The 14304-nt window shown below is 40.0% G+C and overlaps 1 protein-coding gene across 2 annotated transcripts in view; it reads left to right on the top strand.

Moving 5' to 3' along the window:
- The window catches only part of rab43 (RAB43, member RAS oncogene family), a 122391-nt gene that overhangs the window by 19557 nt on the left and 88530 nt on the right, over positions 1 to 14304 (top strand). The window contains exon 3 of one of the 2 annotated variants that reach the window (XM_059944086.1): positions 1965 to 3261. The exons of the other annotated variant lie outside the window; for it this stretch is intronic. Coding sequence (XP_059800069.1) covers positions 1965 to 2215 — 251 coding nt within the window. The 3' untranslated portion in view covers positions 2216 to 3261. Of the gene's footprint in view, positions 1 to 1964; positions 3262 to 14304 lie in introns of those variants that run through there. 2 annotated transcript variants of the gene reach the window in all.

The raw sequence follows: 14304 nt of genomic DNA, 5'->3' as shown, positions 1-14304 counted from the left end.
AGAGTTGGGGGTGATGTATTAGCATGGATAGAGGAGTGGATAACTAATAGAAAGCAGAGAGTTGGGATACATGGGAGTTACTCTGGTTGGCAATCAGTGGTGAGAGAAGTGCCGCAGGGATAGGTGCTGGGCCGCAACTGTTCACGATATACATTAACGATCTGGAAGAGGGGACCGAGTGTAGTTTATCTAAGTTTGCTGATGATACTAAATTGAGTGGAAAAGCAAATTGTGCAGAACATACAGAAAGTCTGCAGAGAGATGTAGATAGGTTATGTGAGTGGGCAAGGGTCTGGCAGATGGAGTACAATGTTGGTAAATGCGAGGTCATCCACTTAGGAAGGCAAAGTGAAAGAACAGATTGTTACTTAAATGGTAAAAAATTGCAGCATGCTGCTGTGCAGAGGGACTTGTGAGTACTTGGGTATGAATTATGAAAGGTTTGCAGGTGCTGTAGGCTACCAAGAAGGCGAATGGAATGTTGGCCTTCATTGCTAGAGGGATTGAATTTAAGAGCAGGGAGGTCATGCTACAACTGTACAGGGTACTGGTGAGGCTGCACCTGGAGTACTGTGTGCAGTTCTGGTCTCTTTATTTGAAGAAGGATATACTGGCTTTGGAGGCAGTGCGGAGGAGGTTCACCAGGTTGATTCCAGAGATGAGGGGGTCAGAGGGCTGAATGGCCTACTCCTGCAGCTATTGTCTATTGGTACTGAGGGGAAATTGGATCAGCCATGATGAAATGGCGGAGCAGACTGGATTTGCCAAATGGCCTAATTCTGCTCCTATTTCTTAAGGTCTTAGAAACTGTGGATTTGTACTCCCAATTCAGGTCATGAAAGTAGATCAGTAAAAGTAGTGGCTGCGACACTGGCCTGAGCAAACCTTCCTCCACTCAGATAAACAACTTCACCACAATGCTCAACCTAAGCTGAATGTTATCAGTGTTACTTCTGAGACATGCAGTTCCACCATTTCTCCCTTAAAAGTTACCCCTCGTTCTGTTTGTCAGACTTTGGATTCAACTTGCGTGAGATGGGTCACTCAACACACTGAACTTGGGTTTCCTCCGATCAATTCCTCCGGTGAATGTGTTTGTTTTAAAGAGGGATTGCTGCATTATCTAAGCTGCCATTTTTCCAACATACCAAATAGAGGCCTAGTTTTTTTCTGCAGTTTCTTGTGCCCTGTTTTTTTCTTCTGTCAGATGACCATGTTGAAGATGAGGAGGGGAGTTGCCCCTATTGATCAGGGCTACGTTTAACCCCTGAATCATTTGTCAGTGTGAGCTTGCTGTGTATAGCTTGGATACAGAAGTGATTTCATCTCAAAGACACTGTTGGCTGTGAAGCAAGTTAGGGAATTCTGGGGTTGTGATAGATGCACAAATGAAATTCATTTCTTTAGAACAAGGAGCCATAATGTAAGAAACTTGGAAAAGGCAGCAGAAGTTCCTTAGAACATTTGGAGCCAAAAATCGCACATTAAGTTGAGTATGTTTATTATCAAAGTACGTAAGCAGTTATACAGCCCTGAGATTTGTCTTCCCCAGACAGCCATGAAACAGAGAAAGTGAACTGTAGAACCCATTCAAAGAGAAACATCAAACCCCAAACACACACAAAAAAAGAACAAATCATGTAAATGATAACAGTAAGCAGGAAAACACCAAACCAACGAAACAATCCAGGCATATTCATTTCAATTCAGTCCAGCGCTGTGTCATTTGTTAATTTCAGCCTGCAGAGACAGTCCACCCCGGTCAAAATATCAACAAAAATGAATGAGCAGTGTTTAAAGTGGGGAAAAAAAGGAATATGGAGCTGAGCAAATAGATGTAATAATGACTTTCTGCCATGCAGGCCTCTGAGCTGCAACAGTTTTGACAAACTGATGGACAACGATTCATAGCAATAAACTAACCCTGCATTCATTTAGTAAAATACTTTTGTTTCTCGTTGCAGGGAACAAGTCTGATATGGAAGATATGCGAGAGGTTGCATACCAAGAAGCCCAAACTCTTGCAGATCACTATGATATCGTGTCTGTATTAGAAACGTCCGCCAAAGATTCTAGCAATGTGGAAGAGGCTTTTATCAAAATGGCCACGGAATTGATGCTGAGGCACGGTGGGCCAATGTTCACTGAGAAAGCAACGGAAGGCCTCAGATTAAATAGCAAGGATGTGAATGAAGGATGGGGCTGTAGCTGCTGATATTGTGGGCTAACTTCATCGGGTTTTGCATCTCATTCTCAGATCGAGAGATAAATCACAAATGCGATGTAAATCACTCGGAGCCAGTAACATTTTAGTGATGCGTTCTTGAAAACTTGTGAAATCTGCTCATTCCTACAATTTGAAGCTGACAGTCCAGTTTTCACTGATTATATGACATTCCATGTAACTTGAAACTCCAATAGGAACAGTGGTCCTACTGCCTTAACTACTGATACCGAAATACTTACTTAGTCTACCAGCCCTTTTTCTAACGAATTTTATAGTTCTGAGCAGGTTATTTTGTGGAGAAGACCTGAACATTTTAAATATGAACTAATACTTAGAGCTAATACCTAGGAAAGCTCCTGATTGAGTTACTTGTAAGCAGTGGGTGGAAAAAGGCGGTGTACATCAAGCTATTATTCTTTAGCATATCTGTCATTGCCTTACAATTAAAACTGCATTCCAACTATTTTATGTGCCAATTTCAGTATTGGGAAACCCCAAGCGGTCCTATGAATATTGTTCTTTTAAAATCAATTAATGCTTTACTGTGAGGTTTTGTATGGTTGCCTGACCTACTTTTATAGGTGGTGATTTAATCTGAAACTTGAAACAAGTGCGTGTCTGTTGCAATTACGTTTTGAGAATGATTCTGCACCCTTCAGTTGCTGTGTTGCAGTCCATGACAGTCGGCCATTTTGTGCTCCCAAGGCAACAACGTAATTTTCACCGTTGATTGGAAATGATCAAAGAGCAGATTACCGAAGGCTCTGGCTAACCTAGCGACAGCTAATTGCAGCTAACTCCTTGCCTGGATGTTGTGCCTTGTGATGTGTGTGGTTCTGCATGCAGCTTGGATCAGTGCCAGCCTTATTGTTGATTCAGAGTGTGGTTTGGATGGATGAGGACAAAGTATTCAGCAGCAGATGATACTGATGTGCTCTTCACCTTGCATTTGCAAACTGCCAACAGGGAGGATCTCTCCTGGAAAATACATGGTGCACTTTATCTGTTTTTAAAAAAAAACAGATTCCAGAATAACGGGGGGGTGGGGGGGGGGTGATGATACTTTTTTTTAAACATGCTTTTCTTGTTAGCGATGATGGGGGTGGGAGCTGAGCTTTACTGAACTGGCTGGATCACTCGACAATCTCTTAAAAACTAAACCTTGATTTTATTGAAATTGGCAGCACTTTTTTCTGATGGTGTGCATTTCAGATCAACAGTAATTCCACTGTCCAAGCCAAAGAATGCCATTAGCCAGAGAAACTATTGGATGCAGTTAAGGACAACCTTATTTTTTTGCGAAAGCAATTAAATAGATTTTTTATATGCTTGTGATAAAATAATGAAATTTTGGCAATATCTATTTTAATAACTGGGTGAAGTGTAGTGCCTACAATATTTAACTATTCATGGAAAACTTTTGCACAGATTGTACTAAAATCTAGTTTATTAATTGTACCCTTTTTGGATATGCTAATATAAAATTTAATAGCATTGCTACTATTTTACGTAAATACAGGTATTATATGGTGATATAATTGTTTAATAGTGCAATCCTTTAATCTCAGAGCTCTGTCCCAAACTAGAGGTTTGCTGTTGTGACGGGCACTAAATGCATATGAAACTGCCCCAAGGCTTTCCCTTCCATTCACATCAGTCATATTAAACATTTTTCCCCCACCCCCACCCCAGCTCCACTTTTTTATGCAGCTATTTTTCTATTATTTCCAGTATCTAATCTGCCTACAAGCAAATATTCTAAAAAAAAATCAGTGCTTGCCATTTACAGCACAAATCCTTGCGAGAGATGAACTTTGGAATGTGGGAGCATGGAGATGATGTGCATGCTCCTTGCCCACAGCGGCACAATTATACTGGCGCTGTAGTAGCATGATGCTAGCCGCTACACTACCATGCACTGTATTTAAGTACTAAGGTATGACTTCATGCATCTACCAGTGAAGGACTTGCTTTAGCTCCCAGTGGGAGGAGGCAATCTTTCCTGCCAAGCGTCTGAGGTTGGAGCAACAGCAGAATTTAGCCACCTAGCCTTGTGTGAACGCTGCCTGTTGTTTTCCCATTTCAGGGTGAGAGGCAGCCGCACCACAGCAAAGTCACAAAATGAAATAGCCTGTGGATTGTGGGTACCCCTTGTGAAGAACCACCTGGAAGAGTTACATGTCTGGAAAGCAACCTGGCTCAGCTGTTCTGAAGGTCCGGTTCACAGAAAAGGAAGCTCTAGCACAAATTCCTTGTAGTAACCCTTTTAGTCCTATATTCACAAGGAAATACTGTCATTTACACCCTTCAACCAGCTTCCTGATAGTTTTGCCTGATTGAGAGCTCAGATGAGACGCTTTAGACAGGAGAACATTTCAATTTTCAGACTCTTACATTCACTGGGTAACTAGTGGATGCTGGACTTGCTGTCAAAATCTGCAGTGTTATAGGTAGGAGTGGAATTCTTTTTCATTGTTGCCCCGCTGTCTTCCTGCAGATTAGATTTTTTACAGCTGAGCTTTTCAGGACGGTTTAGTTACAGTGCACTTACTTCCTCAACGCCAGTGTGGGTGTTACAGTCGGTGTCTCAAGAGCTCCTGTGGCCCAGTTCAACCCTAACTTCGCATGCTGTCTGTGTAGAATCTGCATGTTCTTCCTGTGGCTGCATAGGTTTCATCTCAGTACTCTAGTTTCCCCCCCGCAGTCCACAGAAGTGTAATTGCCCCTGGTGTGCAAGCAAATGGTGGAATCTGAGGGCAGTTGAAGATAATATGGGGAAAATGAAATGGGATTGGCAGATTAGACTCAATAGGCAGAATGGCCTAATGTTTCTTGTGGACTAGTATAAATGCACAGGTTCCCAACCTTTTTTTAATGTCATGGCCCAATACTGATAAGTATCAGGTCCATGGACTCAGTTTGCTGATCGGTTTGGGTCAGAGGAGCTGCTTCCATGCTGTATAATTCAATGATTAATTTTGCTCACCTCGGCTTCCACATTAAAGATAAATCCTCATTAAGGTCATTAGATTTTTATAGCAAACAGATTTAAGTCTATTAATAATCATTTGGAAACCAATGGGAATCACTAATATGCAAATAATTTGGGAATCAGGAAGAGTTCTACTTGGATTTGAATATTTTTTTATTTATTGAGATACCACGCTGGCTTAACCTGAGTCTAATTATGGGACAATTTACAATAACTAATTAACCTACCAATTGATATGTCTTTGGACTGTGGGAGGAAACCCACACAGTCACGAGGAGAACCTACAAACTCTTTACAGGCAGAGGCGGGAATTGAACCCAGGTCGCTGGTACTGTAGAGCGTTGTGCTACCGCCCCATTAATTCATTTGTTTAGGAATAACTTGTGTAGATGGATAATAACTGCTTTTAGTTGGATGCATTTTTTTATTTAAATGAAGAAAATCTCAAACTTACAGTAGCATTTTCAATTGTTACACTCTTTTAAACAGTCATATATACGTCAACTTGAATCCATTACATCATGAAAAAGATGTAGTTACATTGCCTAATTAAGATGATTGTCAGTCTCAAAAAATGTTCTAAATTTCTGGTTATTTATACACCATCAGTTACATCATTCATATGGCTGTCCTCTGGTTACGATAAGTGACAAATGTTCAGTGTGGTTTTCTCAATAAGCGTTCTAGTTACTTTTAAGATTTTTGTTAACAAATTCAAAATGTTCTATTTTGTATTGATGTGACAATCTTCAGCAAAAGATATAGTCAGATAGCATCTATAGATGGCAATAAACAGTCGACGTTTCAGGCCGAGACCCTTCATCGGGACGCTTCATGAGTCCTATTGAAGAGTCTCAGCCCAAAACAGCCACTGTTATTCCTATCCATAGATGCTGCCTGACCTGCTGAGCTCCTCCAGCACAATGTGTGTACTGCTGTAGATTTCCAGCATCTGCAGTACTTCTTGTGTCAATGAATTTCATCTATCTAGTTCATCCATGAATCCTCAAGTTTAAATTGTTTAAAGCTGTGTTTACAGATCATCTGGGGATATCAGGATCATGCATTCTTGAGTATGCTTGTTCATAGTTCTTAAATGACAGGTAAAGTAAGCAGCCAAGTTTAAATTTAGTAATGTTTTCTGGAATGTATCCTATTATATTTCTGTATGAGTCAATATTTTGTAAAACAAGGCCACAAACTAAATACTGAACTCTCATTTTTTTTTTGACATTAAGCAAACATCTTAGCTGTCTGCTAGAATGGAATTTGGTAGTTAACTGTAAAATCTGGTTCCATTGTGATTCTCGCTACATTCAAAATTCTCAGACCAAATATTCCAGAACTAATACTGCACTTTATTATCAATGTTAACAAAAAAATGTAGATAAGGGCTCCATAACGGGTGTCAAAGTAGTCTTTTGTATTAATTTTTACAATCTTTTCAGCTAATTTTAGTAGCATAAATGTCAATATGTCACTAGAAGAGGAAAGTGAGTAAAGTTTTAATATAAAGGAGCTATCTGTCTTTATTGTGAATTTAGAAAGTTTAACATTTTCTCATCCATGTAAAATGCAATTAATACAGACCAATTTAAAAACTGAATTTTCTATTTAAGTTGTCAGGAAGAAATTGCTACTTGGGGTAATTTGAAAAGGTCAAGGCTGTTAGTATGAACTTCCAGTGGCATGATCTGCTTTATTGTTTAATGTAAATCTCACTCTCTAACAAAGTGGGTAACTGACATTGGGAATGTTCGTGATGCTTGAAGAGCAAAAAATGTCTCAACAGTTGACTGGTTCTGTATTGTCTGACAGAACAGGGCTTGTAAAAACAATGTGAACCGAATCTTTTAACAATGAACTCATTGCATGCAGTATAGACTGCCTCATAGCTAAGCATAGGGATATGCTCTTGTGGTTCAACCCATTTGATAGAATATTGTGTTAATCTGGTGGGAGACTAAACAATGCAATTATGATACATGCTCATCATTGGAAATATTTTACCTATTTTCTCCCTCTGCTTAGGATTTGGTATATCTGTTACTTTTCTGAATTGTCTATATTGTAAAACATGCAGAATAAGTAATATGATGTAACTTGATCATTTTGGATTCCTAAGCAAAAGAAGTGAAATTACCATATTGAAGGATATTATTGTAAAAATTCTTGATTTAAAATAAATTTTGGGCATTCCATGTTCTTTTTCCCTGTACTATTCTTAATTATGTATGAAAAGGACTCAACCATACTGCCTCAATGTCTAACTGTTTGAGCTTCCCAAAATACTCAATCATAAAGAGAGAGAGAGAAGTTCTGGATTTAGGTCGAAGTCTCTTCTACAGTTTGGGCAAAAGTAATACCTTTGAGCTTGAATGGCCCTTTTTTTAGGAACACAGGGTTACGAAGGGCTGAGTGGCCTAACTCTGTCGTTGTCATGATCTATCTTGCCCACTCATCCTAGGCCTCTGCTGTCAGGGGTGTGCAACTTGCTGTTGGCTTGTCTTCTCCCTCCCTTCCCTCAGCCAAATTTACTTATTGCCAAGCTCAGACTAACCCTAACCCAAATAATTGTGTACCAGAGGATATGTGGAGTGCTTTCATACCCAGAAATGTCAGTGGAAAGGAGGTTGAATGGTGTACATAAGCAAGAAAATTAATACTTTCAAGCTAAATTTCACCAGACACACAAATGTACTGTAGCTCACAATGTAAGGGTAAATTATCTTTGTCCGTTGCATCATTAATACAAATTATTCGTTACACAGGGAGGAAAATCAGCTTGTTTAACTTGAACTGATCCAACAATCAAACAGAAATTTATCACAGTCCACTCATTCCAGATTCTCAGTTTGAAAAGATCCCTCATTCCTACAATACTGACAGCAGTCTAGTAGGAGCTTGAGGAAGTTCATTGTGTGAAATAGCCTTCTTTTGACGGCCATGTGTATAACAGTATTATGCTCAGTCTTGGGAAGGGTTGTCATAATGTGCTTCTTTATGGAGGACATTCTTAAACAAAAAAAAACTGCATATTTCAAAGATCCAGATCATATACCAGGCTTAGACTGTTGGAAGAGTGCAACGTGATGGATTTAGAATGGACAACAGCTGCAGGTCTTTTGGGTCTGCCTGATCATTCAACACAGTCCTGGCTGATTATCCACATCATTACCTATTTCCAGCTTTATCCCTAAATCCTCTGACCCCTTTGTATCTTCTGCCATGAATATATTTAATCATTTCTCTTCCATAAGATGTGGCGTGAAATCTCACTGGCTCAGCATAGAGTCAAAGAAATACCGCACCAAAACAGACCCTTTGGCCCATGACAAACCATTTAAACTGCCTAGTTCCATTGACCTGAACTCGGACCAGAGCCCTCCGTACCCCACCCATTCATGTACCCAGCCCAACTTCTCTTAAATGTTGAAATTGAGACAGGCATTACTTTCACTGATATCTCGTTCCACACTACCAACATCCTCTGAAGAACTTGCCTTCATGTTCTCCTTAAACTTTCCACCTTTTACCCTTAACCAATGACCCCTAGTTGTAGTCCCACCCAACCTCAGTGGCATGTTATGTAAGAAGAAATTTCTCCTTGTGACCTCTGGTTTTGAACTATCCAACCACAAAGAACATTCATAGAACCATAGAACATTACAGCACAGAAACAGGCCTTCTGGCCCTTCTTGGCTGTGCCGAACCATTTTTCTGCCTAGTCCCACTGACCTGTACCTGGACCATATCCCTCCATACACCTCTCATCTATGTACCTGTCCAAGTTTTTCTTAATGTTAAAAGTTAATCTGCACTTAGCACTTCATCTGGCAGCTCATTCCACACTCCCACCACTCTCTGTGTGAAGAAGCCCCCCCAATGTTCCCTTTAAACTTTTCCCCCTTCACCCTTAATCCATGTCCTCTGTTTTTTTCTCTCCCCTAGCCTCAGTGGAAAAAGCCTGCTTGCATTCACTCTATCTATAACCTCTATCAAATCTTCCCTCATTCTTCTACACTCCAGGGAATAAAGTCCTAACCTATTCAATCTTTCTCTGTAACTCAGTTTCTCAAGTCCCGGCAACATCCTTGTAAACCTTCTCTGCACTCTTTCAACCTTATTAATATCCTTCCTGTAATTTGGTGACCAAAACTGCACTCAATACTCCAAATTTGGTCTCACCATTGTCTTATGCAACCTCACCATAACATTCCAACTCTTATGCTCAATACTTTGATTTATAAAGGGCAATGTAACAAAAACTCTCTTTACGACCCTATCTACCTGTGATGCCACTTTTAGGGAATTTTGCCAGTGTCTACTGAGAATTTTGCAGGTTACTATGAAATCTCCTCTCATTCATATGCCTCCAGTGAGTAAAGACGCAAAAACCTTATCTCTTCCTGTATGCCTTAGAATCAGTGCAGTAAATCTTAATTACATCCTCCTAGGCATAAACATTGGATAAGGACTAATCCTGATGGGGTTTTTGTCAAGCCTCTGTACAGCTGCTGCAAGGCAGCCTCGTTCCAGCACTAAAAACCTCCACAATCAAGCCAACCTACCCCTTGCCTTTCCACTTACTTCATTTGAACGCTTGTTTCCTGTAAGTGGTCACATCGCTCTTGTTGCTCCTTCTGTTTCACAATCACCACTCTCGTAACCTGCCATTTTGTTTTTGGAACCAAAATAGATGACTCCTCATTCGTCCACGTTATTGCAGTTGCTCACTCGACTAACTTTACTAAATCATCCTGAAACCTCTTTGCATCTCCCACCGCTCAGCTGAAAGCAGGTAGATGGTACGTTTAGTTCTGTCATCTAGATCAGTGGTAATGAAGGGTTAAATGGGGCAAAGTAAAGTTGCTTGTGTCGATCTCACCCCTCCCTATCTGTCGCCCAGGAAAATATCCAATGATTCCTCAGCTCTGTTTCCTGGTTCAATTCCACATGCTTTATCACAAACTTATTACATTGAAGTATTTTCACATCTGTCACTACCACCATCCCAGCAAAATATTCCACACCCAGCACTCTCTAAAGAAATTGCCTCTGGAATTTCCCCCCCCCCCCCCATACCTTACTCCATTCACCTTAAATTTATTTCCTTTTGTATTAGCCATTTCCACACCGATCCATTTTTCCTCTCAGCCCCAATCTCCTACCTTCCCTGACTAATGAAGAATGAATCAACCTCTAAAATATAGCCAATGAGCCTGTGGCAATGGATTCCACCGATTCGCCACTCTCTGGCTAAAGAACTTCTTCATCTTCTTTCTAAAAGGACGCCTCTCTACTCTGAGGCTGTGTCTTCTGTTCTTGGACTTCCCCACCATAGGAAACACCTTCTCCACATCCACTCTACCAAGGCCCCTTGAGATCACCCCTCATTCTTTCCCAGAGCCATCAAATGCTCTTCATATGAAAAGCCATTCAATCCTGGAATCATTTTTGCGAACCTCCTTTGAACCCTTTCCAATGACAGCACATCCTTTTCTCGCCCCAAACTGCTCACAGTGCTCCAAGTGAGGCTTCACCAATGCCTTATAAAACCTCAACATTACATCCTTGCTTTTATAGTCTAGTTCTCTTGAAATGAATGCTAACTTCACATTTGCCTTCCTCACCACAGAATCAACATGCAAATTAATCCTTAGTGACTCCTGCACACGGACTCCCAAGTCCTTTGCATGTCAGAATTTTGAATTTTCTCTCCATTTAGGAAATTGTTGTTGTTCCTTTACACACCTTGTGGCAACACAGGCTATATTTTTGCCATTTCCACGGCATTTTGACTTTTTACAAGGCCGAGTTGCTAGCTTGATGCTCAGCCTAGCACAGATGTAAAGCACGCAAGGAGCCAGCTGGATTCAAACATGGGATCATTCCCCTTGAAGTCCTGTGCTGATGCTGCTACACCACCAGCCAGCCTATTTCGAAAATAGTCTACCCTTTCATTTCTTCTACCAAAGTGCATGACCATACACTATCCAGCACTGTATTCATCTGCCACTTCTTTGCCCATTCTCCAAATCTGTCCAAGTCCTTCTGCAGCCTCTCTACTTCCTCAAAACTACCTGCTCCTCCACGTATCTTCATATCATCTGCAAACTTTGCCATAAAGCCATCAATTCCATCATCCAAGTCATTGATATAAAACATTAGATGGCCAACTTTTTACTATATGTAAAAGTACTATGATTCATCACAGATGAAGATGAATCTCTAGGTTATATATAGTATACATAAGTTGATAATAAATTTAAACTTTGGTCTTCGGTCATATCTTGTATGTTTGAATTCCTGTCCATTTTATAACTCCTGCAATTTGATCAGCCGCATAACTGGGGCGTTGGTTTACCAAGAATTTACTGCATGTACACCAATGGATAAATAATGTGTGGTGTTACCACCATAATTTCTTGCTGTGACGATGCCACAAGTCTGGATACATTAGCGAATTAAATCATGTTTAATAGCTTAATACAATATCATAATTTTTAAGATAGCAGGGATGACCTCTGTTCCTGAAGAATCAACCAATGACAAAAATCCAAATTTTATTACTAAAGTTGAGATCATCTTTCTACATTTTTCATGAATCCGAAACCATAACCACAGCACACTGGTTTTTCCCCATCACTTATATAGTAATGGAAAGGTGTTACTTTGTGATTACAGATCTCAAGAATAAAAACCAATTTGTAAGCCTCGAATATCTTAAAGCAGTACATATTCTAAATTTGTTTTCAAGCATCACTTGAAAGCTTTACATAGGTTAACTTATTCAGCCTTGAAAAAAATCCTTTTACAGGAAATGTTTTAAAGCTAAGTCAGGATGTTTAAAACATAACAGGAAAGGGGCTTGTTATATAAAAGATTTGCTGAGTACATACACACATCATTCTCATGTCTTGGAGTTAAAGTGAGCAAATATTTTATTAATGTTGAAATATTGCACCAGAATTATTGTTGTCATTTAAAATTGTGGATTTAAGATGAACAATGAAATCTTTTTTCTTGAATTTGCAAACAGTAAATCAGTACTTTCTTAATGTAGACAATTTAAATCAGTGTAAAATAATTTACCCCTGATTCAACAAATTCTTGTAGATCATTATGTTTTGCTCAGGAATACTTGCGTACAAGCTTAGCTGAAGGAGTAAAAATTAAATAGTTGAGGGCAAATATCCCCAGATAAAATGCAAATGCCGTACATGAGCAGGACAAAAAGAGTAAAGGGGAAGGAACGACAACTATACAAAGTTTTAAACAGCCAATAGAAAACTAACAATGCCAAACTGAAACGGTCAGGTACGGGCCAAATTGAGTGACAGGGCCTGAGTTTAACAGCGAGGAACGACCCAAGGTTTGGATGATTTAAACATCAGGCTAGATGTAAAGGTCAGGGTATCGGCGCCTGAGGTGAGGAACCGGCTGGTTCAGCTCACTGCTCAGTGAGGCTTACTCGTCTCTGTGCTGAACTGAAGCTCTGGGACTACAACTAACAGGTTACTGGATCGGCTGTAGAGATGGCCGGCTTCGTGGCTGTCGACTCACTTTCATGAACTTCAGTTGTTTGTATGGTTTGTTTTTTCCTTTCCTGCACATTGGGTGTGTTTTTTTTTAAATGGGCTTTATTGGGTTTCTTTGTTTTGTGTTTGCCTGTAAGGAGACAAATCTTAAGGTTGGACACAATATACATACTTTGATAATAAATCTACTTTAAACTTAAAAATAAGCAGATATAGAGACAGGCCTATCACAGCAGCGGACAGCCCAAGGTTCAGTCCGAAAGCTTACCATTTGACATATTTTCAGATTTCTAATTGGCACCTCGCCATATCAATTGCAATGGAAGTACAATCTTCAGCTGATTTCAAATTGTGTTTGCTTTCCTTGAATTCAGGCATGGACCACAATCTGGACACTATCACTTAATTGTTTTATTGTAACTCATGCCCGTCTTTCTGTGGAAGGGTCATTATTCAAAGAAAGCAAATTGATCAACTTCCCTCACCCATAAAAAGTAACTCATTCAGTGACTTTACGCTTGAAGCACCAGCATTAAAAGATGCATCATATATTAAGTCAGGATTTCTACAGTAGCCTATTCTCTTCCGTTTTCTTCACAGGGACTTCTAGTGTTCAGTAGATTTTTTTTAAATATTCAAGTGTATTTAGAATGTATCAAATTACTAAGGATTAATTTTGCATCAATGGTTTCAAATTTGCAAGTAAGGACTTTCTGTGGAATGAAATAAAACCATAAGATATAGGAGCAGAACTAAGTCATTTGGCCCTTTGAGTCGGCTTCACCATTTCATCATGGCTGATCCACTTTTTCTCTCAGCACCAATCTCCTGCCTTCTCTCCATAGCCCTTCATGCCCTGACCAATCATGGGTCTATCAACAAACAAGAGAACATCTGCAGCTGCTGGAAATCCAAACAACGCACACAAAATGCTGGAAGACAGGCAGCACCTATGGAAAAGAGTAGAGTCAACATTTCAGGCTGAAACCTTTTGGCAGGACTAATCTATCAATGTCTGCCTTAAGTATACATAAAGACTTGGCCTCCACAGCTGCCTGTGGCAAAGAACTCCACAGATTCAGCACTCTGGTTAAAGAAATTCCTCCTCATCTCTGTTCTAAAAAGATGCCCCTCTATTCTGAAGCTGTGTCCTCTTGTCCTGGACTTCCAATAGAAATGGTTTCTATTGGAGGAACCCTAGCGACAGATATGATATAGCCACACAAAGAACTGTACCCTCCCTTAACAATTGCCTAACCTCAGGCAGCAGTGCATCGGGGACATTTTGCATTTGCTGCCCCAACTATGTTCCAACATTCCCAACTGACCTTACTGATGCCAACTTAAAATTGGGTTACCTGATACAAGATCGTCTCTGAGAGATTAATTCGAATCCACTTAAACTCATTTAAGTAGCAGCCTTCTGAAGGGAGAGTGTCATCCCGGCAATCACAGGTGAATTGAAATGCAAATCCCTGAGCTTGTTTAAAAAGAAAGCATCTTGCTCGCTGCAGCACGTGCACAGTTGTAACACGATATAATAT

The sequence above is a fragment of the Hypanus sabinus genome, chromosome 19 (assembly GCF_030144855.1).
Source record: "Hypanus sabinus isolate sHypSab1 chromosome 19, sHypSab1.hap1, whole genome shotgun sequence".
In the NCBI taxonomy this organism is placed as follows: domain Eukaryota; kingdom Metazoa; phylum Chordata; class Chondrichthyes; order Myliobatiformes; family Dasyatidae; genus Hypanus; species Hypanus sabinus.
The sequence above is the reverse complement of the archived record's forward strand: the minus strand, read 5'-3'. Positions and strand labels throughout refer to the sequence as shown.